A 27,958-nucleotide genomic window follows, 5' to 3' on the forward strand; every position below is an offset into this window, starting at 1 on the left:
GGCTCTCCAGCTGGGTGGCAAGATTGGGAATTTATATTCTGACTCAGAGCTCCACCCTCTGGATACCTCTCTGCTGGGATTGCATGGGGAGGGGTTATGGTGGGTAGGCGGATGGGGGGGTGAGGGGGCCTCGACCTCTTGGTATCAAGGGGCCCTGAGGCCTTCAGATCTTGCTTGGAAAGGCAGGAAGCAGCAGGGGGCTCCAACCCTTGAGGTCAGCAGGCTGCTGCCCCCAGAAACTCAGAACCACCTGGTGGTCCAAGGGAACGGGTGGCAAGAAGGGCATGCTGGACCCTCACCACTTTAGGATTATCCCAGCCATGATTTGGGATAAATCATCTCTCTTCAGCTTATCAAGGTCATGCCCTTCTGGGCGTCTAGGGAGAGGTATGGGGAATAGTACCGTCCCTCCTAACTCCACGTAGTCCCACACCTTGGTCCCAGGAGCTGCGGGCAGGGACCACGTGGGAGGCAGGGATGATGGTCAGGGTTCCCAAAGTTAGAGGGAGAAGAAAAAAATAATTGCCCGAATCCTTGGTGAGGAAAGGGTCAAGTGCAAGTGTCTCCAGCTCTCCCTCCTGGGAGGCCAGGTGGAGAGAGGGTGTGCCCAGCCTCTGCCTATCTCAGGACAGCTTAGAGGATGCTCCCGCTCCACCCATCTGATCCCTATCTCTGGCCTGATCACTGCTTCTTCACTCAGGGGCCTGGTAAGGTGACTTTGCAGGCTTGGCTGCCCGGCTAGGTACATTGGGAGTTTCCTGCCTGAGCCATCGCCCGAGGCCCTACAACCGGCTTTTCTGGCCCACATATTAAAGCGATTTTGTGAAATTGAGGGTGAGATCTGAACACAGGGCTGACTAGGCCCAAATGCAGGGATGGAACCTGGTTGGTTGTATCCGTGCGACGCCTTTCTGTGCCCAGCAGAGGTGCCCCCTTCTACCCCACCCGCTCCCCTCTGCTCTTCAGGACCTCCAGAAGGCAGATGGGGCCTCAGCGTGGACCCCTCTCAGCTTGCATCCTTCCCCTTCCCTGCCATCTACCCCTCAGCCAAGGACACAGACTCAGCACCCACACTCCTCAGTGGAATCCACCAAATTCAATTTAGTTCACACACTTAGTGAGCACCAACTGTATACATGCTACTAAGAGAGGAAAGTCCAGGCTTGAAGTTGCTGATAGTCCGGGGGTAGGGTGGGGGGTGGGAGGGAGGCGGCAAATGCATCCAACTGCTCAGAGGCTCAGAGGTCCAAGTCTCCCAAGGTAACAGGGGGCATCTTAGAAGGAGGAATACGAATTCACGTTTATAAACCTGTGGTTCACATAGCTAATAACTGGCTAGGGAGCCCAGTAAATAGAAGGTGGATGTTGGCTGGAAGTAAAAGAGCAGATCTGGGAAGGCTTCACGCAGGAGGTGGCACCTGATTTGGATCTTAGAGGATGGCTAGGATTTCAAAAGCTAATGTTAGGTGGGAAAAGTATGCTAGGAGGAAGGGAACAGCATGTGCAAAAATAGGGAGGCCAGAAAGCAGGGTCCGCTCAGCTATGCAAGTAGTCTGGAGTAAGGTGTGGAAGGAGATGTGGGGGGTGGACTGTGAGACACAGGGAATGTGGAAGCTGGGCAGAGAGGAGGGAAGCTTTGTGAAAGAACAAATCCAGAAAGATATATTAGGGCCCAATAGTTGTGACCCTCAAAGGTCAAGCTTTAAATTTGAACTTACTCCCAAGGCAATGAAGAGCCATCGGTGGTTTTTGAGCAGGAGAGTGACATGATCAGAGCTGAACTTTAAGAAGGCAATGCTAACTGATGTTGTGGGCAACCCAACCACAGCACTACAGTGTCCTGAAAGTGAGGCGTGAGGGATATGCTGAGTTCTGGGGAACCTCCTCACTGGGGATCCTTCCTGCTTGCCCCTTCCCTCCACTCTGTTGCCCTTTGCCTATCAAATAGGCCCAGGGCAAGCCCCCAACTCCAGGGCATTTCCCAAAGCCTGGTACATGATCTCTCCTCACTGAAGAAGCCCAGCCACAGCCCACTCCATCCATCCAGGGTAACGCACGGAATAATCTAGGTCTTCAACCCCTGTATTTCCTCATGGTCCAAAATGCTTCAAGAGCAGGGTCTCATTTCAGCTGAATGAAATCAAATTGAGTAGGAGGCTAAGAGGAGTTCCTTCCTCCCACTCCTTGCATGGCTTCTGACCCAGGTTAGAGCTGGTGCAGTGGTGAACTGAGGGAACATTCCAGAAGCAAGCACATCCTTACTGCCCACTGTGTGCCCCGCTCTGTGCTGTCTGCTCAGGGCAGGATCATCTGGAAGGAAACCACCAAAGATTTACAATCTAGTGAGAGGAGAAGAGGGAGCTGAACTTAAGGGTAAAGGGTCCAGCGTGGACTTTAAGCAGGGCGGGAGGGGAGAGGGGTCTCCATGGGGATGGTGTGAAGTGTGCTGGAAAGTGTGGAGTGCCAGTCCATGTGACCAAGTAAGGAATGCATCAGCCTCCCCTTTGCACCTAATACATCTCCAAATGAACACACGTTTGAAGCTTAAACAGTGTTCTTGGTACACAGCTGATGCTCCAAGCCAGGTCCCCTTTCTCACCTTGTCCCAGAGTCACTTAGTGGGGAAATTCTAAAGCTGCTGCTACAGAGCAGAAGGCACTGAGTTCCTTCCCACCCAGCTCCTCTCCCCCTGGATGCACAGGGAGCCCGAGATCTCCTCCAGAAACCCCAACCTGCATCCTGGGAGGCCTCTGCCTGTGGCAATGTCCAGGGCCTTCTTAATTGACTCCAATTGAATACTGCAACCAGGACCTGCCTCTCGCCAGCAGCCCTTGGCCTTGGGAAAGCCAGCACTGAAAAGCAGATTTGTCCAGTGGTTCAGCTGACATCCCTCCCTGGAGAAGCCCAAGAAGTCTGCAAGGATGAATTCCTCACCTTTCCTCTTTCAAGGGGCTTCTGGTGCCTGTCCCTCCCTTCCTATCCTGTCTATGACATCTGTCTCTCAGCCTCCTCATTCTCTCAGGGATTCATCTCCACGCACCTGGCTGGCCAGGGAGCTTTGGAAACACCCTTTTAAACAGCCATTCTCCTGCTCAAATGTATCCATTGCTTACCCAACCTTTGCCAACAAATTTTGGATTCCAGCACTTTCCTTAAATCAAGTAAAGCTGCCCAAACAGCCCTATACATATATATGGAATTTTAGAATATGATAAAGGAAGTCTTTCAAAAAGGGTGAAGGGATGGGCTATTCACTATTGGAAAAGGTAGCTTGCCACTGGAATAAAATACTTCAATCCCAACTTCATAATTACACAGAAACAAATTCCAGAGAGATTAAATATCTAACCATTAAAATAAAACTACAGAAGATTTAAAATAAGATATTGGAGAATATTAATATAATACTGGGATGGAGAGAATCTCCTAAATCAGGTACAAAACCTAGAAGCCAATAAGGATATATTACCAGATTTGAATATAGAGAAACATAAAATTTCGGGAAAGCAAAAGGATGCTACAAGGACACTGTTATCTGCAAAATATATCCCAAATTTCTTCCTCTTGATAAACATCCATGGGTAACAAACTCACCCTTAAAAAAACACTGGTGGGGCACCTGGGTGGCTCAGTGGGTTAAAGCCTCTGCCTTTGGCTCAGATCATGATCTCAGGGTCCTGGGATCGAGCCCCGCATTCGCATTCATTGGGGCTTCCTAGTCAGCAGGGAGCCTGCTTCTCTCCCTCCTTCTGATCTCTCTCTGTCAAATAAATAAACAAAAATCTAAAAAAAAAAAAAATACTGGTAAAGAGGAGAGTCTTGCCCTACCAGATTCTGAGTAAACTACAAAGGCACACTTAGACAAGCAGTATGTTGTTGGTGTAAGAACCGGACCAATGGGATGAAATAGAGGGCTAGGAGACACACCCTGTTAAGGGAAATTAATCAATGATAAAGTTGGCACAAGTCAATAGGGAAAGAACAGCTGTTTAACAGATGACGTGGTCATGAGGGGCTCACTAAGTAGAACAAATTAAACAGCATCCCCACTTACTTCTATACTAAATAAAAGGGCTGTTAATGGGATCAACATCTGACATGGAAAACGACGAAGTTCATAGAAGACAATGTAGGAGAATCTTACCCGTGATCTGGGGATGAGAAGGATTTCTTAAACAGTACATTGAAACCATGAACCACAGGGCAAAAACATTTCTTTTTTTTTTTTTTTAATCTTTTTATTTTTTTAAGACTTTTTTTTTTTAAGATTTTATTTATTTGTCAGAGAGAGAGAGGGAGAGCGAGTGAGCACAGGCAGACAGAATGGCAGGCAGAGACAGAGGGAGAAGCAGGCTCCCTGCCGAGCAAGGAGCCCGATGTGGGACTCAATCCCAGGACGCTGGGATCATGACCTGAGCCGAAGGCAGCTGCCCAACCAACTGAGCCACCCACCCAACCAAGCCACCCAGGTGTCCCAGCAAAAACATTTCTAAATGTCGTTACATAAGGGTTAAGGATTTCGGTAACTAAGATCACACACAAAAAAGTTGATAGATGGAAGAGAGAATGACGAAAGGTATTTATAATGCATCTGCAAATCACCAAAGCATTGACATCTGGCATACACAAAGAATTTTTATGTAGTCCACAAGTAAAAAGATGGCTGCACCAGCGCAAAAACGGACCAGAGATTGGAACCCGCAGTTTATATTGGAGGGAAACCCAAAAAGCTAACAGGCATTTGAGGAGATGCTTAGAATCATCTGCATTCAGGGAAGGGCACATTGAAACACCAATGAGATTTCACTGCAGCTATTCAGTCGGAAAACATGGAGAAGGCTGAGTAGTGGTTGCCTTTCCCGACGAGAGAATGGGGAAGGATATGTGGGTACAGGGAAATAACCTTTCATAGGGGCAAGCATGGGGCTCATGGGACCAAAGAAGATCTGCTCCATGTCTTCGGTCCTCTGCACAAAGAGGAGATTTTTTTCCCTTTAGTTTTCCCCAGCTTCACGGTCTAGTGCCAGTCACCACCTCTACTCATCTCAACAACTGAGTTAGCCTGACTGGTCTCGCTGCTTCCACTTTTGCCTTCCTACAAGCCATTCTCTGCTGAAGGCACAAGTGATCTCCTAAAAACATCAGCTACATTCTGTGACGGCCATGAGTAAAACCCTCCCAGCCCCTGGCTGCTCTCACGTCTTGCCATGGCCGTGAAAGGTCCAGGGTAGTCTGGCTGCTCACATCTGTTCTGCTCCCCCTGTCAAAAGCTACACCGGCCTTCCATGCCTGGAACATGGCAAGCTCTTTCCTACATTAGGGGTTCTGCACTTGCTATTCCCTAGCCTGATATCCTTTTTTTTTTTTTTAAGATTTTATTTATTTATTTGACAGACAGTATTTATTTATTTAAAGATTTTATTTATTTATTTGGTGTAGAGAGACAGAGAGAGAGAGAGAGACAGAGATCACAAGTAGTCAGAGAGACAGGCAGAGAGAGAGGGCAAAGCAGCCTCCCCATTGAGCAGAGAGCCTGATGCAGGGCTCGATCCCAGGACCCCGAATCATGACCTGAGCCGAAGGCAAAGGCTTAACCCACTGAGCCACTCAGGCGCCCCAGACAGTATTTATTTATAATTTTAAAAATATACATATTTATATATTATATAAATAAATATATAACATATATAATATATATAATATATAATTTATATATTATATATAAATATATATTAGAATAATATAAAATAATAGAATAATATAGAATAGAATATAGAATAATAGTAATAATAATATATAATATTATATTATAATAACTAATATTATAATATATTATATTTTATATATAACATATAAATATATAATAAAAATATATAATATGAATACTAATATATTAACATTATTAATATATTATTAATATATTGATATTAATAATATTAATGTATAATAATTATATAATAGATTATATTATTGAATATTAAATTATATCATTAAATATTGATTTAATTTAAATTAATTTAATCATTAAATATTAATTAAATCAATTAAATTAAATTGATTTAAATATTAAATTATATTATTAAATAGATATTAAAAGATAATAGGTCATATATTATATAATATATTAATATTAATAATATTAATTATAATATTAATAATATTATAATTATTGATGATTAGTATTTTTACATGTAATCATTAATTATTATTAATAATATAGTATTTTATATTAATTATAAGACAATTAATAATATATTAATATTAATATATTATACTGATATAGTATATAATATACGACCTGTTGTTTTTTAATATTTATTTATTTATTTAATATAATTTAATATTTAATAATATAATATAATATTTATCAATATAAAATAATATAATAAAATAATATTTAATATTATATTAATATTAATATAATTATATTATATAATAATATGATATTTAATATTTAATAATATGATTTTATATTTGATATTTAAATTACTATGAATATTAATATAAATATATATTATATTAGTATTAATAACACTTATATATAATATTAATATGTTATATAATATATAACATATTATATCAATAGTAATATAAATATTATATAATATTAATATATAATATTAATATTTATATATTAATATAGAATATATAATAATAGTTAATATTATAATGTAGAATAATATAGAATAATAGAATAATATAGAATGATATAATATATAATATATATAAAATAAAATATATATAATATATATTATATATAATTTATTTATAATTTATTTATTTAACAGACAGACATAGGTGGAGAGATGGGCAGAGAGAGAGAGAGGTGGAAGCAGCCTCCCTGCTGAGCGAGAGCCGGATGCGGGGCTCAGTCCTAGGACCCTGGGATCATGGGTCCTAGGATCATGATCTGAGCCAAAGGCAAAGGCTTTAACCCACTGAGCCACCCAGGTGCCCCCCTAGCCTGATATCCTTGACCCTGACTCTATGTGTTGCTGTTCCTTCTCATGGTCACGGATCTGCTCAAATGTCCTTTTCTCTAGCAACTCTTGCCTGACCACTCTCCAGAACATGTATACCTCTGGCCCAGCGACTTGCTTCTGGGTCACTCTGCTTATTTGATCTGATTTAATGTATCGTATCTTGGATTATCTTTTTCATTGATTCTTTTTGACTCCTTCTATCAGACTATAACCTTTTATAGGGCAAAGATATTGCTTGTCTTGTTCATCAGCTGGAAACGCCGAACCCCACTAGTAGAGGAAATGTTTTGAATGTTAGGACACATTCACACACCTGGAATATTACACAGATGTCAATACAAATCAAGTGGCTTACATTTACTGAATGTATACAAAGCAACAAAGACTATGATACATATTTCATATTACCTGTGAGATAGTGTTATCTCACTATATTGAAACATGGAGTAATAAGTAATTAGCTAAGGGTCACCATGGTAAGTGACAGGTTTGAGAAGCAAGTCAGTCTGGCTCTAACAACACACACATCAGGAGATACGTGTTAATATGTTGAGATATATCAGAATCTCTGGCCTACAAGCTAGACGTGACTCCATTTCATGATGGGAGATACAAAGTAAGCATAAACAGGACAAGAAAGGACCTTCATCCCAGTGTAGGTAATATTCTTAGTGCAGTCAATAGATCTGGCTCACAAGTATTTCCCATTCTTCCTCTTTTGGTTTTCTTTCAAATATTATTTATTTATTTGACAGAGAGAGAGAGAGCACAAGCAGGGGGAGTAGCAGGCAGAGGGAGAGGGAGAAGCAGGCTCCCTTTTGATCAGGGAGCCCGATGTGGGACTCAATCCCAGGATCCCAGGGATCATGACCTGAGCCAAAGGCAGGCATCTAACTAACTGTGCCACCCAGGCATCCCCGTCCTTCCTCTTTACAACACGATGTGTAAGGCCCAGCTGAGCACTTTGCATTCTCAAAGCGCCTGTGTCCACAGCTCAGCATTTTTCCATCCTGTGAAGTTCCTGCTCCTAACAGTTGTGGTCTCTGGTTGCAACTAGAAGATAGGTTTTATTTTCCGGCTCCTGACTCTCTCATACAGCGAGACTGCCTGGAGCCTTTTGTACACTGCCATTTACTCTTTGTCACCAGTTCCTTCTGTGAAGATGACATTGCCATTGTCTCAAACCTGACTGAATATGACAGAGTTGGTCTAGACGTCAAAGTTTCATAGACCTGGATTTGAACACAGCTTCTGCTATCTATTAGCAGCATGAACTTGGGTGAATTTATCCCTATATACTTGAGTTTCCGTGAAATGGAAAGCATAATGATTTCTACCTCATGGGGCGGTTATAGAGACTGAAGGAAATAAAGCGGTTAGCACACGGCAGACGGTTGGTCAGTCAGTGATACTTTCACCACAGAGGTGTGAGGCACAGTAATACCAGAGACACCAAGACATCATCCCTGCCCAAGGAGCTCCTTTCTATTTGGGTGAGTTGGAAAGGTCACATAAGTGGTCTTAGGATTCTCCTGTCAGGTATGAGGAGAGGCGTGAAAATATGCCACTCAGAAAGCATGGCCGCCCAGGGCGAGGAAGGTTGGAAGAGGTTGCCAGGCACAGGAAGACCTTGCACTTGCCTCAGAAGGAAGGGTAGGGACCTGATGAATAAAGCAGGAAGGGACATGGCAAGCCAGCATGAGGAAAGGTATGAAGGTTCAGAAAAGAGACAAAAGAAAGTCTTGAATATCAAGTATAAGAATCATGGTCTTTTGTTGGCAGTGTAAAATTCAGGGAAAGTTTCTGAGTGGAGAACGTTTGAGAAAGATAGCAGCTATTCCTCCCCCATCCCCGTGCAACAGCGACCAGCAGCACTTTGTGGTCTTTAGTGCTAGAAGGCAGGCTGGCCTCCTTTATCAGCCCAGTGTGGCCCCAGCGGCAAGCCATTGTCTAAGAGAGGCCCCAGCCTCCTCAGGATTCTCTAGCTGCCACTGGGGAAGGATAAAGATCTGCTTATCTGTGGAGAAGGGGGTGGACTCTAGAGCAGGCCTGAAAGCTGCAGGGGAAGATGGTGGTGGTGGTGGTGGTAAGGCTTGGGGGACAGTGGGGAAGGGTGTTGCAAATTCTATTCATTTCTTCATTTTGCCTTCAGTCAACCCTGCCAGGCCAGAGCATAGTCCAGTCTGTCTGTGGTTAGGTAGAAGTTAAGTCTACATAGGCATGATACTGCCTTTCCCTATGGCTGCTTTACAGGGGTGGGAGGGCCTGGATAGAGACAGAGGCCACATCGGGCAAAAGCCAACTGGCCACAGAGCCCAGGTGGGATCAGGTACCTCCAACAGATGACATTACATTGGAAGAGAACATTTGCTCCTCACAAGGCTCTGATTCTGGAGAAAGGGATCCTGAACAGACACTGCTTGCCAGTGAGGGACTCTCTGGGAATTATCCTCTCCTGAGGATCAAAGATTTACCAAGGGGTTTAAAAAAAAAAAAAAAAAAGATGATCAAAACCATAATGAAATATCACCTCATACCTATCAGTTGGGCTGTTGCCAAAAAGACAGGAGATAACAAGTGTTGGCAAGGATGTGGAAAGAAGGGAACCCTCATACATTGCTGGTGGGAATGTAAACTGCTGCAGCCACTGGGGAAAACAGGGAGGAGTTTCCTCAAACACTTAAAAGTAAAATTACCGTATGATCCAGTAATACCACTACTGAGTATTTATCTAAAGAAAATGAAAAGACTAGTCAGAAGGAATACATACACCCCTGTGTTCAGGGCACTGTTATTGACAATAGTCAAGATATGGAATCAACCTCAGGGTCTATCCATAGATGAATGGATAAAGAGGTGCCATATATCTTCCCTCACCCTTCCCTTTGCCCTTCCCATCCCACAGGCCGCCCCTGCTAGGCCTGAGGGAACCTACAGGACAGATGTGGAGGGAGCTCCTGGCTTTTCCCACAGAAGGGTGACAGCAGGCCCTCACTTCTTGGTCTAAAGCCGGCTGACCAAGCATCCCCCAAACTCTTTTTTTTAAAAATTTTTATTTATTTATTTATTTATTTGACAGAGAGGTCACAAGTAGACAGAGAGGCAAGCAGAGAGAGAGGGGGAAGCAGGCTCCCTGCTGAGCAGAGAGCCTGATGGAGGGCTCGATCCCAGGACCCTGGGATCATGACCTGAGCCAAAAGCAGAGGCTTAACTCACTAAGCCACCCAGGCTCCCCCCCAAACTCTTCTAAGTCTCTTGAAATCAGCTTCTCAGTTGGGGAAACTGGGGGGACCCCCAAACCCCACAGGAAGAGGATCTGGTGGGGAGTCTTCTAGCAAGCTCAGCCCTGGGGTAATGTGTCATGGTGGAGTTTGTACTGGCGCCATTAAGAACTGTATCCAGTCTATAGCGTTCACTGGTTCTCTTTTTTCTTTTTTCTTTTTAAAAAGATTTTATTTACCTATTTCAGAGGCAGAGGGAGAGAGAGAATCTCAAGCAGACTCCCTGCTGAACACAGAGCCTGATGGAGGGCCCGATCTCACGACTCTGAGAGCATAACCTGAGCTGAAATCAAGACTCAGACACTCAGCTGACTGAGACACCCAGGCGCCCTTGGCTAGAGCCTGAATTTGGCTCTAGCCAAGTTCTAGCAGAGGAATATAATTCCCCCACTGGTTCCTTCTGGATCAAGCCCCTGAGCCAAGGGTCTGCAGCCCCTTCCTGAGAATGCTCCCCACCACATCTCAGAGCAGAGGAGAGGAAGCCACACAGTACTGGCCTGTGAGGGTCTATGAGCAGAAGATGCCTTCATACCAAATTTGATAAGGCCCAGCAGAGTTGAAGCACGCCTTGGCTCCTTATCGATTTCAAGGTCAGTGTCCATTCGTGTTCAGGAAAGCCCTGTGTGTGCTGGGCAGAGCCCTGGGGCTGAAAGCCAAGAGCTGTGGCCTGCAGGTCCAGCCCTGCAGGATTATATGAAACAAATGGCTTCCTCTCTCTGGGCCTCACTTTCATCTTCTGTACAATGGGTGGCTGGACAGGGTGAGTCCTGCATTCCAGCAAGGGAACCTTCATCTCAGGTGAGTCTGGGATGCAGCCATGGCAAGACCACAGAACTGGGAAGCCTCGGAGTCCTTGGCTGCTGCTAACTTCAGGGGTCTGTCCTGCCCTGCGGCCCACTGAGGCCTCACTGTGCTTGGGCCTCAGCACAGAATCAGAATGAGGGACTCTTAGGGTCATTCTGAATAAAATAGGACAGTCACCACACTGTGAAAATGGTGAGTTTGATGCCAGAAAGGAGGAACAGCCAAGGATACGGTCAGGGAAGAGCTAAAAGTGACTAAAAATAGGTTGACATTTGGTGAGGGGGATGGGAGGCCTGATGAGGAGGGCACTGGGGGTGAGTGAAACAGCCTTGGGGCTGTTCTCAGCAGGACCCAGGGCTGGTGGCTTCTCTTACCAACTCCTTCTCCTAGCTGCATGTGTGTGTGTGTGGTGGGGGAGTCGCGGGGAGGGGTGTGCACTTGCGGTGCGTACACATGTGCTCTTTCTTGTTGTGGGGGGTGACCCTGAGCCCTTGCTGGAGAACAAACTCCTGTTGCACTGAACTGGATCAGCCCCTGGGGGTCCTAGAACACAACCCTAAAGTCCCATTTCCAGCCATCCCCATGAGCCTCAGCCCTCTTGCTCTGCCAGACTCAGGGTTTATGTGAGCCTTGTGGCTCCTTTAGGCAAAATATCCTGAGGATTTTTTTAGTGCTGTTTGGTTGATGTTGATGTCATGACCAGAATTTGAGTTAAAGGATTTACTCTGAGAATGTGGTGAGTGGCACCGGTGACAGACACAGAATTGCATGTATTCAAGGCTTCTGGGAGGCCCTCTCCCACCTGGTGGCTTGCCCTCCTCTGCCCCACCCCCACCTTGCCCCACCCCCTTACAAGTGCTGGCGGGTTGGTGGCAGGTGGGCTTCAGGACCCTGGGCCTGGAGAGCAGAGGGGTGCTGCTGGGAAGATGTATGGGGCCGAAGGGCATTCTTGGCGGTGGGGTGGGTGGGGCGGGCCTTGGGGCTGACTCTGGAGTTGGGGCGCTAGAATCTAGGCTGTGCCTGGACAAGCCTGAAGATGGGGGTGTTCCAAGGAGAGCAGGGAGAAGGGGCCCTTGCATCTGTGAGGAGCAGAGAAGGGTGGGAGCCCTCTCCCTGCCTGCCCCAAGCCTTCCAGTAGAGCCACCTCCTGCTGCTAGCTGGGTCTTTCAGCTCTGTCCAGAGCAGGCCCTGCATCCCAAGTGCGTGGGAGCTGGCAGTCTTGTAGCCATCTCCTGCCAAGTGCAGGTGATACCTCCCTCCTCCCTCTGTGCACATGCCTTTCTAGGCGTGTGGTGGGAGGGAGTAGGGGGTGCCAGTCCTCTTTCTGGTGATGCACTGAGATGCCTAAATTATAACCATTACCGCTAATTCTGTTTCTGTACCTTCGCTTGCTAACCCATGAGGAGATGGAAAAATACCAGAAGACTTTCTATAGGCACTCTGTAACCACACAACCCCCGCCCAGAATTGAACCTAGCAGAGTGGCCGCTCCCAGACCCCCACCCGGCTCTGGGCTGAGAGATAACAGTCATCTGGCGGCAGAGAAACCCCCACCCAGAATAGGACGTGACAGAATGATTGCTCCCCCACCCAGCTCTGGGTGCAAGAGATAATAACCATCTGGCACCCCGTGGCTTGACAGGGAGACCCCGGCCAATCCTGAAGTGACACATACCCTAGCGGTGCCAACCAAGCAGTCTGAAGAATGACAGCCCTTTGACCTAACCAATAATCTGTTCCCAGCCTTTTCCCGCTCTGTAGCGTGCCAGTCATATTATAGAGTTCCTTTTTGATTTTCCCACGGTATGTGGCGATTTGTTACAAGATACTATGATGTATGCTAAGTCCCTGCCTCCCCAAAAATAGTGTATAAAAAGTGTTGTGATCCTGAGCTCGGGACCTCTTGGCGTCACCGGCAACGAGTGTGTGGAGGTCCGGGTTCGAACTCGTAATAAACGACCCTTGCTGTTTGGCTTTGACTCTGGACTCTGGTGGTCGTCTTTGGGGGGTTTCAGAATGTGGGCATAACAGCACATCCTTGGAGAGAAGGACTCTGGGTTCCAGGAGTGCAGACCAGGCCCCTGTTGTACGTGGCTTGGAGCCCTGAGCTCCCGTCTGCTGCAAACAATAACTAAAGGCTCATTTAGGGTGGCCAGATGACCCAGTTGGCCAAGGCATGAGGGGTTTCCTGGGACAAGGGGCGTTCAGTGCTAAAACCAGAATGCTGGGCAAACTAGGATGATTGGTTACATTATTTCTAACTTTTCTTGGAAAGAAATTATTTTTCAAGATTTTTTTCACTTGAGAAAGAGAGAGCGGGGGGGGGGACACAGGGAGAGGGAGGGAGAAACCTCAGCAGATTCCTCACTGAGCTCTGAGCCTGACGCGTGGCTTACTGTGGGGCTGGATCCCACTATCATGAGATCATGACTTGAGCTGAAACCAGGATCCCTGAAGATCAACGACGGCACCACTGAGGGGCCCCTGGACAGTAGACAAACTTGGCATGCCAGACCTGCAATTTGTAATTATTCATATTTATAAGTATTTATAATTACTCTTAAGTTTTATAGTTATTTGAGATTAAATAATTTGATTGTATATTGGCTTTATTTTGGAGTATATAAGCAAAATCTATATGGAAAAATTTCATATATTCAATATATTAAAGCCAGTTCTGAGGTTAAGAGATGATTGAGTCTGTGTGTGAGATCCTGGTATATGGACATAATGACCCCCCAAATCCCTTTCCCCTTCTTCTGATAAAAGCACTTTTGGGGCTATCCATTAGGGAGATGGAGGGGAGGCCTATCCAGGGTTATATCCTCTTCTGACTCCTGCACTGAGTCCCTTGTGCCTTTAGATTAGGGAAACAATATCTCCTCCAGGACACATCTAAGGTGGGAGGTACCTGTCTGTGCTTTTATCTTCAGGGGTGTCTTTCAGGGATACTGGGGCAAGAGCTCTTCCAAGTTCTTTCCTCTGCTCCCATCCCTCCCCTTGTTTCAAGGATCTGGTGAAGTCTCTTTTTCGTCCTTGAGTCTGGAAGTCAACCCTATCATACATCTACCTCCCACTCACATACCTTTTGCCTTTGTGACATCACCACATACCTTTTGCCTTTGTGACATCACTGCATAGGGAAAGCCTTTCCTAGTCACAGGAGGACCAACCATTGCCTTTCTTATTCCATTTCTACATCAGGTAACTAGGTAAACTAGGATAAAGAGAGAGCATTGGTTACTATCCCTGCCTAGAGCAGGAGTAGAGGAGGCTCGCTCTGTCTGCGGGCTGGGAGTGGAAAGAGGCAGCCATCCCTTCCCAGTGAGTAAGGCTGAGTGGACGGAAGGGAAAGGCAGGCAGGATGGGGCAGGCCCAGAGATCAGGCATAGGAAGAAGCAGATGGCAGAAAGACCACAGGAAATGGAAATCATATCTTAAGAATTCACAAATGAGCTCAATACTTGACCTTCAGGATGACCTTTTAATCCCAAACCATCCAGCTGGGAGAAGATGGGAGGAAGGAGGGAGAAACTGCTTTCCTGCCCACAAAAATGAGCCTCTCCTCTCGGCAAAGCACATCTTCCCTGGCTTAGCTTCTAATTTGAATTTCTCCTTTTAAAAAAGTATGAGCAATTTTATGACATACGAAATGTATAGAGAATAATAAATATCCATAAATCCACTACTCAGAGTGAAAAATAGAACAGTGGTAACAGAGTTAAGTCCTCTTGTGTGCCACTTGAATGGTCATTTCCCCTCTCTCCTGGGCATAGCCACAATCCTGGGTTTCTAGCCATCATTCTGAGGCATTTTTTTCATTCTTTTTCTAAATATGTCTGTGTTTCTGAGCTCCATTTTGTATCACATTACATGTTTTAAACTTTATATAAGCAATATCACATAATGAATATGTATTCTGTAGCAAACTTGGTTACTAGATATTATGTTTATAGAATTTGCTTATTTATGTTGCTAAGTATAGATCTGTCTCATTCGTTTTCATAGCTGTAAAGCAGACCACAATTTATCTACATATTTTTGTGTAATGGCCATTTAAGTTGTGTCTAAGTTTTTATAATTACTATATTTCATCAATTCTAAGGCTTACATTTTTTCACATTTAAAAATCTCTGAATTAAGAGATACTTATTAAAACCAATGATGTGTTATACTTTAATGGGCAATGTTTTCCCTTAGTGAATGATGCACCTTAGATTCAATAAAGTACATAGTAGCACTAACCCTACTGTGAATTTTCCCGTAGGTGTTGTGTTTCTTTAGTGTATATATTCCCCTGGAAGTAGAAATTGCTGGGTTATAATGTACATTACTACCAATTTTACTAGATATTGCCAGTTGTTCCCCAAAATATTTTTACCAATTTATACTCCCATCACCATTGAAGAGGGCTCCCATTGAGGTATACCCAGGAGTACTGGCTGACTTTCTGAGTTTTGCTAATCCAGTGGTATGAAATGGTATCTCATTGTGGTTTAATGTATATATCCCTGATTATACAGTAATCGTGAGTATCTTTTCAAGATCATTTACTTCCTCCCACCTATATTCTTGGGACTCAGTATACCTGTCTCAGTCCTTCTTTATCACAGTCAAACCAACGGCCAGCAATATTTAACAGCATACAGTAGGAATTATCAGAAGTTATAAAACTATGCATGCCCAAGTAATTCTACTCTTGGAAACTCAAACTGAGAGAAAAAAAATTTTTTTTAATTTACAAATTAAAAAATAAGCAAGAATCTTAAATATTCCTATAAAAATCATAACCACCAGAGAAAATGAGATCACATACACAATAGCAATAAAAATATAGTAGGTAGGGGCGCCTGGGTGGCTCAGTGGGTTAAAGCCTCTGCCTTCGGCTCAGGTCATGATCTCAGGGTCCTGAGATCAAGCCCTGCATTGGGCTTCCTGCTTGGTGGGGAGCCTGCATCTCCCCCACCTTCCCCCCAACCTCTACCTGTCTCTCTGCCTACTTGTGACCTCTGCTGTCAAATAAATAAATAAAAATCTTAAAAAGATACATATAGTAGGTAAATCTGGGGGCAAATAAATAAGAAATTTACCTGTGAAAATGATGGCATTACAAATTAATAGGGGAAAGATGGATTTTTTTATATTATGTTGGAAAAAAGTGCTTTTCTAAAAAGATTTTATTTATTCATCCGACAGAGAGAGACACAGTGAAAGAGGGAACACAAGCAGGGGGAGTAGGAGAGGGAGAAGCAGGCTTCTCGCAGAGCAGGGAGCTCAATGCAGGGCTCTATCCCAGGCCCTAGGGTCACAACCCGAGCTGAAGGCAGACACCTAACAACTGAACCACCCAGGTGCCCCAGAAAAAAAAAAATTTTTTTTAAAGATTTTATTTATTTGAGAGAGAGAAAGAGAGAGCACAAGAAGAAGGAAGGGGTAAAGGGGGAGAGAGAAGCAGACTTGGGGCAAATACTAGGACCCTGGGATCACAACCTGAGCCGAAGGCAAACACCTAACCAAGAGAGCCACCCAGGCGCGCTAGTATTATGTTGGAAAATTAAGTAGTTTCTGAAAAAAGTAACAACCTTGCCATATGGATAAAGAATAAACTGGATCCATACCTTACTCTTTCCAAAATGAAGTAAAACCCAATTAGTTATTGTTTTATCATCATTATTGAGGAAATGAGATCCAAAACTGCGATGCAATGAAGAAAATAAATTGATAATTCTGACTCTGGACACAATAAACTTCTCTGTGTCAAGACAAACACAGACAGTACTAAAAGGCTCATATGCAAAAATATTCGTCAAATGTAGGACTAAGGGCTAATTTTCTCAGTAAACAAAAAGCTCTTTCAAATAAATACTAACAAGCAAACAATTCAGTAGAAAAATTGACAAAAGATACACACGGGTAGTTATGCCTACGTCAGCGTCTCCCCAACTATGGTCAATGCTGGAGTTACCTAGAGATCATTAAACAAGTATTGATGCCCGGCTCCTGGATATTCTGATGTACTTGGTGTGACAAGTGACCTGGACCCTGGGATTTTTAAAACTTCCCTGGTGATTCTAACGTTCAACAAAGTCGGGATCATTGGAATGTGCAATAAACCTGTAAGAGATTATCACGAATAACGAGGATGTAAATTGAAACAACAAAGTGATGTCACTTTTCAACTATCAGATTGGCAAGGATGAGAAGTTGATAAGGCTGCACATTGGTCAGGGTGTGGGGGAGACTCTACGAGACTTTGTTGATAAAATGTAAATCAGCGCAAACTTTTTGGAGGGCCATTTGGTAATCTTTATTAATATTTAAAATTTGCATGAACTTATATCCAGCAATTCTATTTCTAGGAATTGATTATACAGAAACTCTTGTACAAAACCTCAGAGATATTCAATGTAGCATTATTCCGGTAACTGCCTTTCATTTTTGTTGTTGGTTGTTAGGTTAACATTCAATGTTGAGCTCATATTGTAAAACTTTTCTACTTATCAGCAAATAGTAATCGTTTTTCTTTGCCATTAGAAAAAAAAAGATTTTGAAAAATGGTGACAATTATCATCTCATCATCTAAGCTTGGTCATACCCATCAATTTTTCATGTTGTATTACCTCAAAGCCCAGAAAACATGTCATTAATATCCAAATTACAATTCGCCAAGTTAAACTGAGATTTATTGTAACCTTAGCCAAATCCCAAGATAATAAAAATTTTCATCCAGTATCACAGTTGGGTTAAGTATTAGAGGGTAGAAGTGGTAGGAGTCGTTGGAAGACTAGCCCTATGTATTATCGCATAAATCAGCAAGGGCCTTCATTTTAATGGGCCAGCTGATCATAAATGATGTGCTTAAGGCAGTACAAATGCATCAACTCCTCAAAATCTTTGCTGAACTTGGCATTCAGCATTTAAGGTATATGTTCCCCAATAGTAAGTTGTAATGTTTTTATAAACCCCTTTGTGTCCATTGTACTTGTTACAGTAATTACAGAGTTAAATATAATGAAACTAATTAAAAAAATCCACATTATAATGATTCCTCTCTCCTCCTTGCCAAATTGGCAGAGATTTCAGTATTTCCCCAAGATTTTTCTCCAAGCAATTCTGAGAATTTCTGGGCTGTTGTCCGTGTCCATGAGGCAGCTTGTTGTTTAGTTTAACATGTTTTTGTGAACTTAACAAGGGTTATGGTTTGGAAGTTGCTGATGGACAGAGATAGCAATCATTCCCGTCTTAATATAGCCATGGCTTTTGGGTCGAAGGTGTTGCTGAGGACAACTGGGTTACGCTCTCTTTTAGGAATCCTGTAGATTTATGTAGGAGCAGAGAAGCCACCTGGTGGAAAAAGGAGTTTAGGACCCTGACCCTTTCCCACTGGCATTCAAATTACTGACATGTCTATAATGAACTGAAGAGACCTCAAAAGACCAATTGAGGTCATAGGGCAGGGAAGGACACTGGGAGTCCCAAGAAGGAAACGCCCCTAGAGAGGAGAGAAGGTTGGACTGGTGTCTGGAATTCAGTATTGGGGCTTAGCTTATTGGAATCTAAGCCTCGGGAATGATGTTGAAAGTTCTTTTATCAACTTGCTGCCATGGGCGGGGTGTGGGGACTGATTCTGTGTTTGGGGGGGTTGAGAGAACCTTATCATTACCAAGTGCTTGTTAATAACCTGATAACTTTTCTAGGGGATTCTCCTCATTAATTCTGAGCAGGCAAGTCCATTCCTTCGCCTGGGCAAGTCAGCAGAGATACCTCTGCAGAGAAGTCTAGAGTCAGCAAAAAAGTGATACGGGAACCCCCTCATGGACAAGGACAACAGCCTGGGAATTCTCTGAATTGCTTGGAGAGAAATCTTGGGGAAATACTGAAATCTCTGCCAACTCGGCAAAGAGGAGAGAGGAATCATTGTAATTTGGATATTTGTTTTCTGGGCTTTGAGGTAATACAGCATCAAACATTGACAGATATGATCACACTTAGATGGTAAGATGATAATTGTCACCATTTTTTAAAATATATTTTTTCTAATGGCAAAGGAAAACGATTACTATTTGCTGAAAAGTTTTACAATATGAGCTCAATATTGCATGCGTATGTAAATAAAACTGATTTCTAAGTATCTATGTGCCTAGAAAAAAGAACTGAAAAGAACTGTCTTAAGGGTTCAAGAAGTTATCTCTAGATGATGAGATTATTGGGAATGTTTATTTTCTTTATTAAACTTAAAAAATTTTTTCTAGTACCTATCCTGAACATATCTTACCATGTTCTTGACATAAAACCAATTTTTTTAAAAAAGTAGTAGTACTGGGGCGCCTGGGCGGCTCTGTCGGTTAAGCGTCTATCTTCAGCTCTGGTCATGATCCCAGGGTGCTGGGATGGAGCCCTGCATTAGGCTCCCTGCTCAGCAGGGAATTTGCCTCTCCTTCTGCTACTCTCTCCCTCCCCTCTACCCCCAGTCAAATAAATAAATAAAATTTTTTAAAAGTAGGATTACTATACCTTAAATAAAGTGATTGTGTATTAAATAACTTATATGTTACGTAAATAAGGAGACAAGGGAAGGAAAATTACTGGATTTCAAGCTTACTCTGTGCTGTCACCATACTGGATATTTACATATGTTAATTGTAAAAAGTATGCAGGTGTATTCTCTTAGGCCTGTTCTCTGAGAGGAGCAGGAAGCATTGAGTAAGGACAAGGTCAGGGACAGATTTTTCCTCAAGTGCTCAGAGGCCCTCTCCTCCTCCCACCTAGCAGCTGGCCTACCGTTCACCATCTGGATCCTCCTCTTTCCCCCAGCTGGAACATCTCCAAGGGGACAAAGCAGGGAGCAAACCCAAGGCTCACTGAAAACTTGACTGGGATGCAAAGCAGAGCCCAGGACAGTGGGGTCCTGGCACTGCCAAACACGGAAACTAACTCAGGGTATGTAAAGGGCTGTCAAGTACAGAAAAGGGTTAGACTGATGCTGTGTCACACCTGGCAGTGGAAATGGGCCTTTGTGGGTGGATAGGTTTGACCTCAGGGTGAGAAAGAACTTGGTCACAGGGGAGGTATGAAATTTCCATTGCTGGAATTATGCAAGGGGTACCTGCCTGGGAGCACAAAAGAGAGTCCTCTACTATGCCAGAGATGGTTCTAGAATCTGGGACATCTGCTTCCCTTTTGATAGTCTATTACTCCCTATCCAGACACACCCTTGATCCTGGGACTATTCACTAACTAACCCCCTCTACCCCTTCTACTGCTTGAAGTGTCTACAGGAGAGGCCTTCTGAAGGTCAGACCAACAACCCTTGTCGCCAAACACGTAAGCAGCTCCCGTGATGGGAATTTCACCGTGCAGGGAGGAGAGGATGGGACAGAGCCAGACTGGCCTGATCAGCGAGATATTATGAGACACCGGGCCTTTGGGCCCCCGTAAGTCAGACTCTGCAGATGGCCATCTGCCCTGTCTTTCTTAGACCCAGCCCTGGAATGCGCCTCCCAGGGCAACTCTGACAGACATCTGGAACCTTTTTCGTCCTGCATGGCTCTCACCTGTCCTCTGACGCACCATCATAACGTGACACATAAGTGGCAGGTACTTATGGGGACTTCCAGTGCAGAGATGGAAGATACCGAAAACAAAACAAAACAGAGAAACAGCAACCACCACAAACCCAAGAGGCCACCAACAAAACACAACAACAACAAAATTTCACACACCAGCTGGAGACAACACCCCCACAGACAAATGTAGAGGGAAAAATAAGAGTTTTGGAGTCCATGAGGCCTGAATAAACACCTGGCCTGTGACACTTACTAGCTGGGTAGCACTAGGCGATTACTTTCTCTCTCTGAGACTCATTTTTCTAATCTATAAAATGGGATTAATAGTATCTATTTCATAGGATTATTGTAAAGATACACACACACACACACATGATGGGCATGCAGAGTCTAGCATAGAATAAATCTTAATATATGGTAGCTATTTCTATTTTTAATGTTTCTGCTATGAGACAAATAAATTGGGAAGGACTAACTAAAGGCAAAGAACCTAAAAGTCAGTTTGAGGAAGAGAAGTGAAGGAAAGCTTTGTTCGCTGATGGCAATGACAGTGAGCACTTGTTCGTGCTAGATGCTATGCTATACTGTATGTTCTGGGTGTCAAGTCAGATGTGGCACCTGCCCTTGTGCAGTGGTGAAATCCAGTTGCTGGGCAACATACAAATAAATGAAAAGCAATTTATAATAATAAATTCTGACCTGTCTGATCAAGGAAAAGCACAGGGTGCTATTAAAGACCCTAGCAGAGGATACCAGATTTCGCCCAGGGGAGGAGTCAGGGATGAGCTCTTGGAAGCAGCCTTTAAACTAAATGTAAAGAAAGATCTGAGGTAGCCCCCACATGGACTGCAGGTTCGGCATGTACAAGGTGCCGAGCAGTGGTCGAAGCTGGTGCATTTAGGAGATGAACGTGTGTGTCTGGGCCATCGTAAGTAGGGAGTGACGAAGTGAGAAATGCCTGGGAATGTGGGCAGTTGGCCAAATCACATGAGGCCTTGAAGACTTGGCAAGGATCTGGTATTTTATCCTATGGGATTGGATGCCATGGGCAGATGTGAAACGGAGAAGTGATGTGAACAAGGTCACTGGCTGCCGTGAGTGGAATGGAGGAGACAAGGCTGGAGGTAGGAAGGTGAGTTGCAGTGGGTCAGATGGGAAATGATGAATTGGGCCAGGCTGAGAGGCAGAGATGGAAAGAAGAGGTGGGATTTGAGAGGGACTTCGGGACAGACCCTACGCAGGAGGAAGGTGGGTTAGATATAAAGGGTGGGTAAAGGACACGGAGTGGCTTCAGTCACCTGGCGGGGAAAGGTGTAACCATAGGGGAGGTCCTGAATGGAAGTCCACCAAGTCGCAAAGTGGAGGGCAGGCGGGGAGAGACTGAGGAACTGAGCCTTGAGCCGGGCCTGGAAGGAAAAGGAGGATGGAAGGGCTTTCCAGGAGGGGAAGTAGCAGAATCCAGAAGAAGTGGGAAGGAGCTTGCCTCATGCCAGGTGGGCAGCACCGCGTGAGGGAAGGAGTGAGGGAGTGAGCAAGCCTTACTGAGCCATAGGGTGTGTGACATGAGTAGGGGAGCAAGGGTGGGGCCTGATTTGGCCAGGTCTCTGCAGCCGCCAGGAGGCATCAGCTTTGATGTCGCAGATAGTGGGCGCTCTTACCAGCAGCCAGCCTGCCAGTGGCCCGTCTCTCAACATCCCAGGTCCGTGCCAGACAAGACATGAGTGAGTGGCACAAAGTTTGTGCTTTTTACTGACAACCCGATCCAATGATAGTATGGGGTGTTTACAGAGCAAGTCTCTGGCTCCTGAGGCCCAGACTTGTATTTTCAACTGCCCATCTGACACCTATCTCTACTTGGGTATATATCCGGCATCTCAGATTTAAAATGTCCAAGACAGACACCTCCAGTGCCCTCCACCCTGGTCCTATTTCTACCTGGGTGCTCCCCAGCAGAGTACGGACACTCACCCCTCCACTTATTAAGGCAAAACTGAGGAGGCATCACTGATGTCTCATTTCACATCCAAACGAGAGTCAGTCCTGTAAGTCCCACCTCCAGAAAAATTCAGAATCTGTCCACATCTACTGTCCACCATGACCACTCCAGTCGAGCCCCAGCTGTGTCCTAAACTACAGCAGACACCTTCTCAATTGGCTGGCTGTTTCCCCTCTTGTCTGCCAGGCAGCCCTTTCTCCACAGATCAGCCAAAGTGATCTGTGCGAAACACAAATCAGATAAAGCCGCCCCTCCAATGAAAACCCTCTGGGCCCCCCCACTGCTTCAGAACAACATGGAAACCACCTCTGTGACATCCAAGCCAGCATAAGGCTCTGACCTCATCTTCCACCACAGATTTCTTCCTCTCTTTCCCTGCTCTCTTCTCCCCAAACACACTGGTTTTCTGTTTCCAGAACAGATCAATCTTGTACCTGCCTCAGGGCCTTTGCACGTACAATTTGCTCTCTCTTTGGAACATTTTCCCATTAGTCTTCTCATGGTTCAGGTCTTGGTTCAAGTGTTACCATCCTACTGATGTTCCTCCCCTGCTGCTCTCCCTCATTATCACCTATTTTGTTCTTTAACCTGTGACACAGAAATAGCTATCTATTTGCTTATTTTCTGTCTCCCCCCATTAGAATATAAGTTGGAAGAGAGCTGCTTCTTGCCTGACCTGCTCAGTGCTCTATATCCCTCTCCTAGAACAACACTAGGAACACAGTGGGAGCTCAATAAATATTTGTTCAACCAATGAATAAATGCTTTGCATGTGGTTCCTGGTCTTCTTGAGATGAGAGATAAGTGACGACCTACAGGAAGAGTTACCCAAGAATGCAATGGAGGAAATGGTGACTCTGAAAACTGATTTTGCAATTTATCTGATAAAATGATTTTTGCTGAAGTATTGCTGGATGACAATATACTTCCCAGTGATGCTGGCCTCTAAGAGGGCTCTAGAAAGACAAAGACACGGTCCACGTGGTGGTCTTCCCAGGACCAAAACAGAGGGCAGATGAGGAGCTGTTTGAAGATTGGAGGTGGTTTCTTGTGGTTCCCTCTAAATTTGTCATGTAAGTGATCAAGGACTTCTCCATCACCAAATGCACATACATCCTCCCCAGTCATATGTGACCCCTCCCCAAGACATACACTCCCTAACATTAAACCTCCCCTTGCGGAGCTGTGTTTCTTCTTATCTTGTTCAGATATTTCAGAAGGACTTAGGAAATGACCGACTGACCAGTTTGAGGAATTCCACCGAAGTTTGCAAAAACAAAGCACCTATAAAAACTCTAGTATTTCACCATAAATCTTCATAAATTAGAGTAAAGGCCAACCATAGAAGAGGATTTATCCACTGAAGTGACAATTGTGAAATTTAAGGACCAACTTAGAAAATATTTATGACTATAATTTTAGGTTTTCCCCTGGTATAAATATTATAAGCACCACTATGTCAAAGTTATCTAAGAAGAAAAAAGATGAAAAGGGACAGTTACTGTATTAAGGGATTATGATGGATTTTTCCTTTATGTTTCCAAACATTTTCTGAAATGATTATACACACACACACATGAAAATATTAAGATTAAATACAATGTCTTTGTGTAGTTGCCTCTTTCTCAACCATGCAGCCTCATTCCTGAACCACGTCAAGCGTGGGGATGACACAGGCATAAATAAGGGAGGAAAGAATCATAAAATCAATAATGGTCAACATTGCTCCAATTTCATATGCTCCAAGCATCTGCTAAGCACACGCTATTTACTACTCATAATTTTTTCCCCTTAGGTGAAGAAACTCAAGTCTTAAGAGGTTAAGAAGCTGGTCTAAGGTCACAGGGCTGGCAAAGGACAGAGAAAGGTATCAAACCCTAGTGTGATTCCACAACCTATGCCCTCTGCACCTCACCAGTGAGGACAACACTCTTACAGATACTGAACCATTATGTTTTAAAGGCCGGCTGCTTCTAAGTGTGAGTCAGGAGGTTTCTGATACCAGGGGAGGCAGGAGCTGACCTCTCTGTCAGGGCAAGAGCTGAGTGTGTCTCCTCCCACGGCAGCATATTAAGAGCAGGAGTCACCTATCAGACGACAGAGACTTCTGGAAAGAAGATAGAGTCAGGAAGAGGGGAAGAAAGCCTGCTCACTGAGGAGGGCAGGGGAGGATTATAGGATGGGTGGGAAGGGTGTGGGGCTGGGAGATTGAGGAAAGCCCTGGAATGGACCCTTGGCCACTCTTCACTTGTGTCTCTGACAGAAGTCACTGGGCAGGGGTCCTAGTGATTCTGTAGGGCAGTCATCCTGGTCAAGAGGTAGAGTGGTTTCCTTGAGAGGCTTGGTCACCCCCTTCCCCAGTAGCCCTCACTGCCTGTGTTATGGATGCTGGTTAACCACTGCAGCTATGAAATGGGGCCCATGGGGGCCAGGCAAGGGGACCTTATGGTCAAGGCCCAGGATCTACCCACCAACCCTGGAGCCAGACAGAAGGTGAGGCAGGGACAGAGGGGTCCATAGGAAGCCAAGGGACCATGGCCAGTGCTCCCTGTGAGCAAGGCTCAGGCCCACAGAAGGAAGAGGCTTTCCCCTGCAGAGCTCAGCCTGGCACCACTGATGAGACAGTGGCTGTCAGAAGAACACAGGAACATTGCCTCCTCTCCAGCTGCTGGGTGCCTCCAAGAAGCTCACACACGCAGGCAGACTGGGAGTTGGTGGGCAGATCTGGACCCACTGATAACTACCTAAAGACACTGTTCGATTTTTTTTAGTCCACTAAATTACCAATGGCATTTGGTTATTCAAGGTTTTCTCTTCACTGACCAATGGGGAGGGGGGTTCCTGAGGGAGGCCGATTTAGCGCATTCCCCCCCCCCCAACATTTACGTCCCCGCCCTGCTACTTCTATTGCCCGGTTTGAGTGCCTGCCACGTGCCACACACCCCACGACCTCCGCACCCCCTCTCCTCAGTATTAGAGTAATAGAAATGCCCTCCAGCCCAGGTCTCCCGTGGACTAGCCGGGGGACCAGAGCCCTCTGAGCCTCAGCCTTCTCAACAAACAGAAATTCTGATCCCTCTGGCCGCAGAGTGTCCGGCACTTAGAATGCCCTCAGTAACAGCTGTCACCGGGTCAAGGAGGCAGAAAAGGACAGGTGAGGGGGGGTGAGGGTGAAGACATTCCTCTGGGCAGGAAAGGAATGAACAAAAACTCAACCTCTTAACTCCACCGTGATGCGGGTGATCTCGTTCAGGGTCAGCAAAGTGGGGGTAAAATTTACGGGGTAGGAGCCCTGTCCCCAGGAATGCAGACATACCTGAGCACCCCAGAGGGCCATGGGAAGCAGAGGTGGGTGACGAGGAACTTTCCAGGTCCCGTGGATGCTCTAACTCATTGACCTTTCTTTCTGACCTGCTGTCTTCTTCATTCTCTTACAGGTCATTCGGGGCGCGTCCCCCTCTCTGGGCCTCAGGATGGACTGTGTGGAGCTGGGGTTGGTCGTTCACACTGAGGCGTCTGGACATCCTCAGGAAATGTCAAGGGAGTTTTGCGAAAATGTGGAACAATGCCATTGGACTCCTCGGGAAGATAAATGAGCCTGATGAATTATTACGGAGGTGAAAGATGTCAGGGCTGAGCTGAAGGAATCCCACGTCTCTGTGAATATTCAAACAATCTGGACCTATTTTGGTGGAGAGAATGTTCGTGTGTTGTGTGAAAGGAAAGCAGGGAGCTAGGATGACGCTTTTGGTCAGGGGAGGCCTGCCTTTCCGAGCTGGATGCAGGCTCAGAGATGGCTGCTCCCAGCTCAGCAGCTATTTTTAAACTTGTGAAACCCAGCCTGTCAGTGGGTGGAACAGGGCTGGAGGTGAGGTGACTGAGGCTGTCCTGGTTCCTGAGGGAGGAGGAGCCACTCTCTCTCTGGCTCTTAGCTGACACCCCCACATCGCTCCACTGAGCCCCCAAAATAAATACCTGGCATGGTGTTCAGGGCCGACGGAAGGGGCCCCAAGGCCAGAAGAGAATTTAAAAATTCACTCTGTATCTCATCTGAGCTCTTCCGTTGGTTTAATACATGCGGTGTCTGGCAACTGAGAGAGAATGCATCATAGCTCCTAACCGCTAACCTAAAGACAAAACCCAAACACTCGGTGCGTCCTGTTGACGAGGGTTTGAAAATGTCCATTCGAAGGTGCGTCTTTTAGTCTCTGAGCATGTGGGCTCTGAGTGACCCGGCATCGTCTCTAGTTGGGGACACCCCGTGAGCTCCCCTGTTTCCGGGCTCTCGTTCCTGAGGCTGTGGTGTTCCAAGCAGAGACTGTCTGTGACCTAAGCCGATGGCGAATCAGAAACCCAGCGGCGGCTGGACCCACATCTCACGGACCGGAGGCCTGTGCGGAAAGCGTCGTTTCCCCGGTTTGCCTTTTTCTGTAAGAAGAGTAAGAGTAGGAGAAAGCTGAAGAGTGGCACCGTCTGGCCTCACCTCTCCCTGCCCCAGATATGCCCCTTGGCGCAAAGATTATTTTAAGCTGAAGGCAACTGAAAAGAAGCAGGTACGAGAAAAGCCCTCTGCCCTCCCCCTCTTTGCCTAAAAGCGGGACAAACGTTTACAGATGTGTCTGTCCTTCCCTGGCCGCCAGCAAGGATGGAAGTTAATCAGTGGAAACAACACCTGAACCTCATCACCCCAGAGAAGCACCAGAGGAACTCTCCTGACAGACTTGACTAACTAGCCACCCTAGAAATTCAAGGTCCTTTTCCTTTATCTTGTCACTTCTCTAGAAATGCATTGCTCCGGGTGTCTGGGTGGCTCAGTCCATTAAGCGTCTGCCTTTGGCTCGGGTCATGATCCCAGGGTCCTGGGATCGAGACCTACATTGGGCTCCTTGCTCAGCAGGGAGCCCATTTCTCCCTCTATTTGCAGCTCCCTCTGCTTGTGCTCTTTCTCTCTTAAATGAATAACAAAAAATCTTAAATAAAAATATATTGCTCCTTTGCTAAGGTGCTATGTAATCCAAAACACTGAGCATCCCATTAGTTACTCCTGACCAAGTGTCCCCAGTTCCCTGACCACACACATGTTAATGTACTTCTGTTGGTGCCTTTCTGTCTTTGGTCCCTCTAATTCACAGGACAGCAGACAGAGAAACTGAGATGGGTAGAGAAAGAGATTTTTTTGTTCCCTACCGTGCTATTTGGAAAACATAGCGTGAATGACAGTAATAATAATGATAAAAGCAAGCACACACACACATGCATGCACACACACGCGCACAGGTCGCTGCACAGAGGAGGCATTTGGAAAATGACCTGCAGAGTCGCTGGATC

The 27,958-nt window shown here is 45.2% G+C and overlaps 1 protein-coding gene across 1 annotated transcript in view; it reads right to left on the reverse strand.

The window, feature by feature from the left end:
- Nucleotides 1-26,449, reverse strand: part of PLA2G4E (phospholipase A2 group IVE) — a 60,602-nt gene extending 34,153 nt beyond the window's left edge. Inside the window, exon 1 of the mRNA XM_059372604.1 lies at nt 25,947-26,449. Coding sequence (XP_059228587.1) covers nt 25,947-25,967 — 21 coding nt within the window. The 5' untranslated portion in view covers nt 25,968-26,449. The remainder of the gene's footprint in view (nt 1-25,946) is intronic.
- Nucleotides 26,450-27,958: the final 1,509 nt, after the last annotated feature.

Source organism: Mustela nigripes, chromosome 13 (genome assembly GCF_022355385.1).
Source record: "Mustela nigripes isolate SB6536 chromosome 13, MUSNIG.SB6536, whole genome shotgun sequence".
Lineage (NCBI taxonomy): Eukaryota > Metazoa > Chordata > Mammalia > Carnivora > Mustelidae > Mustela > Mustela nigripes.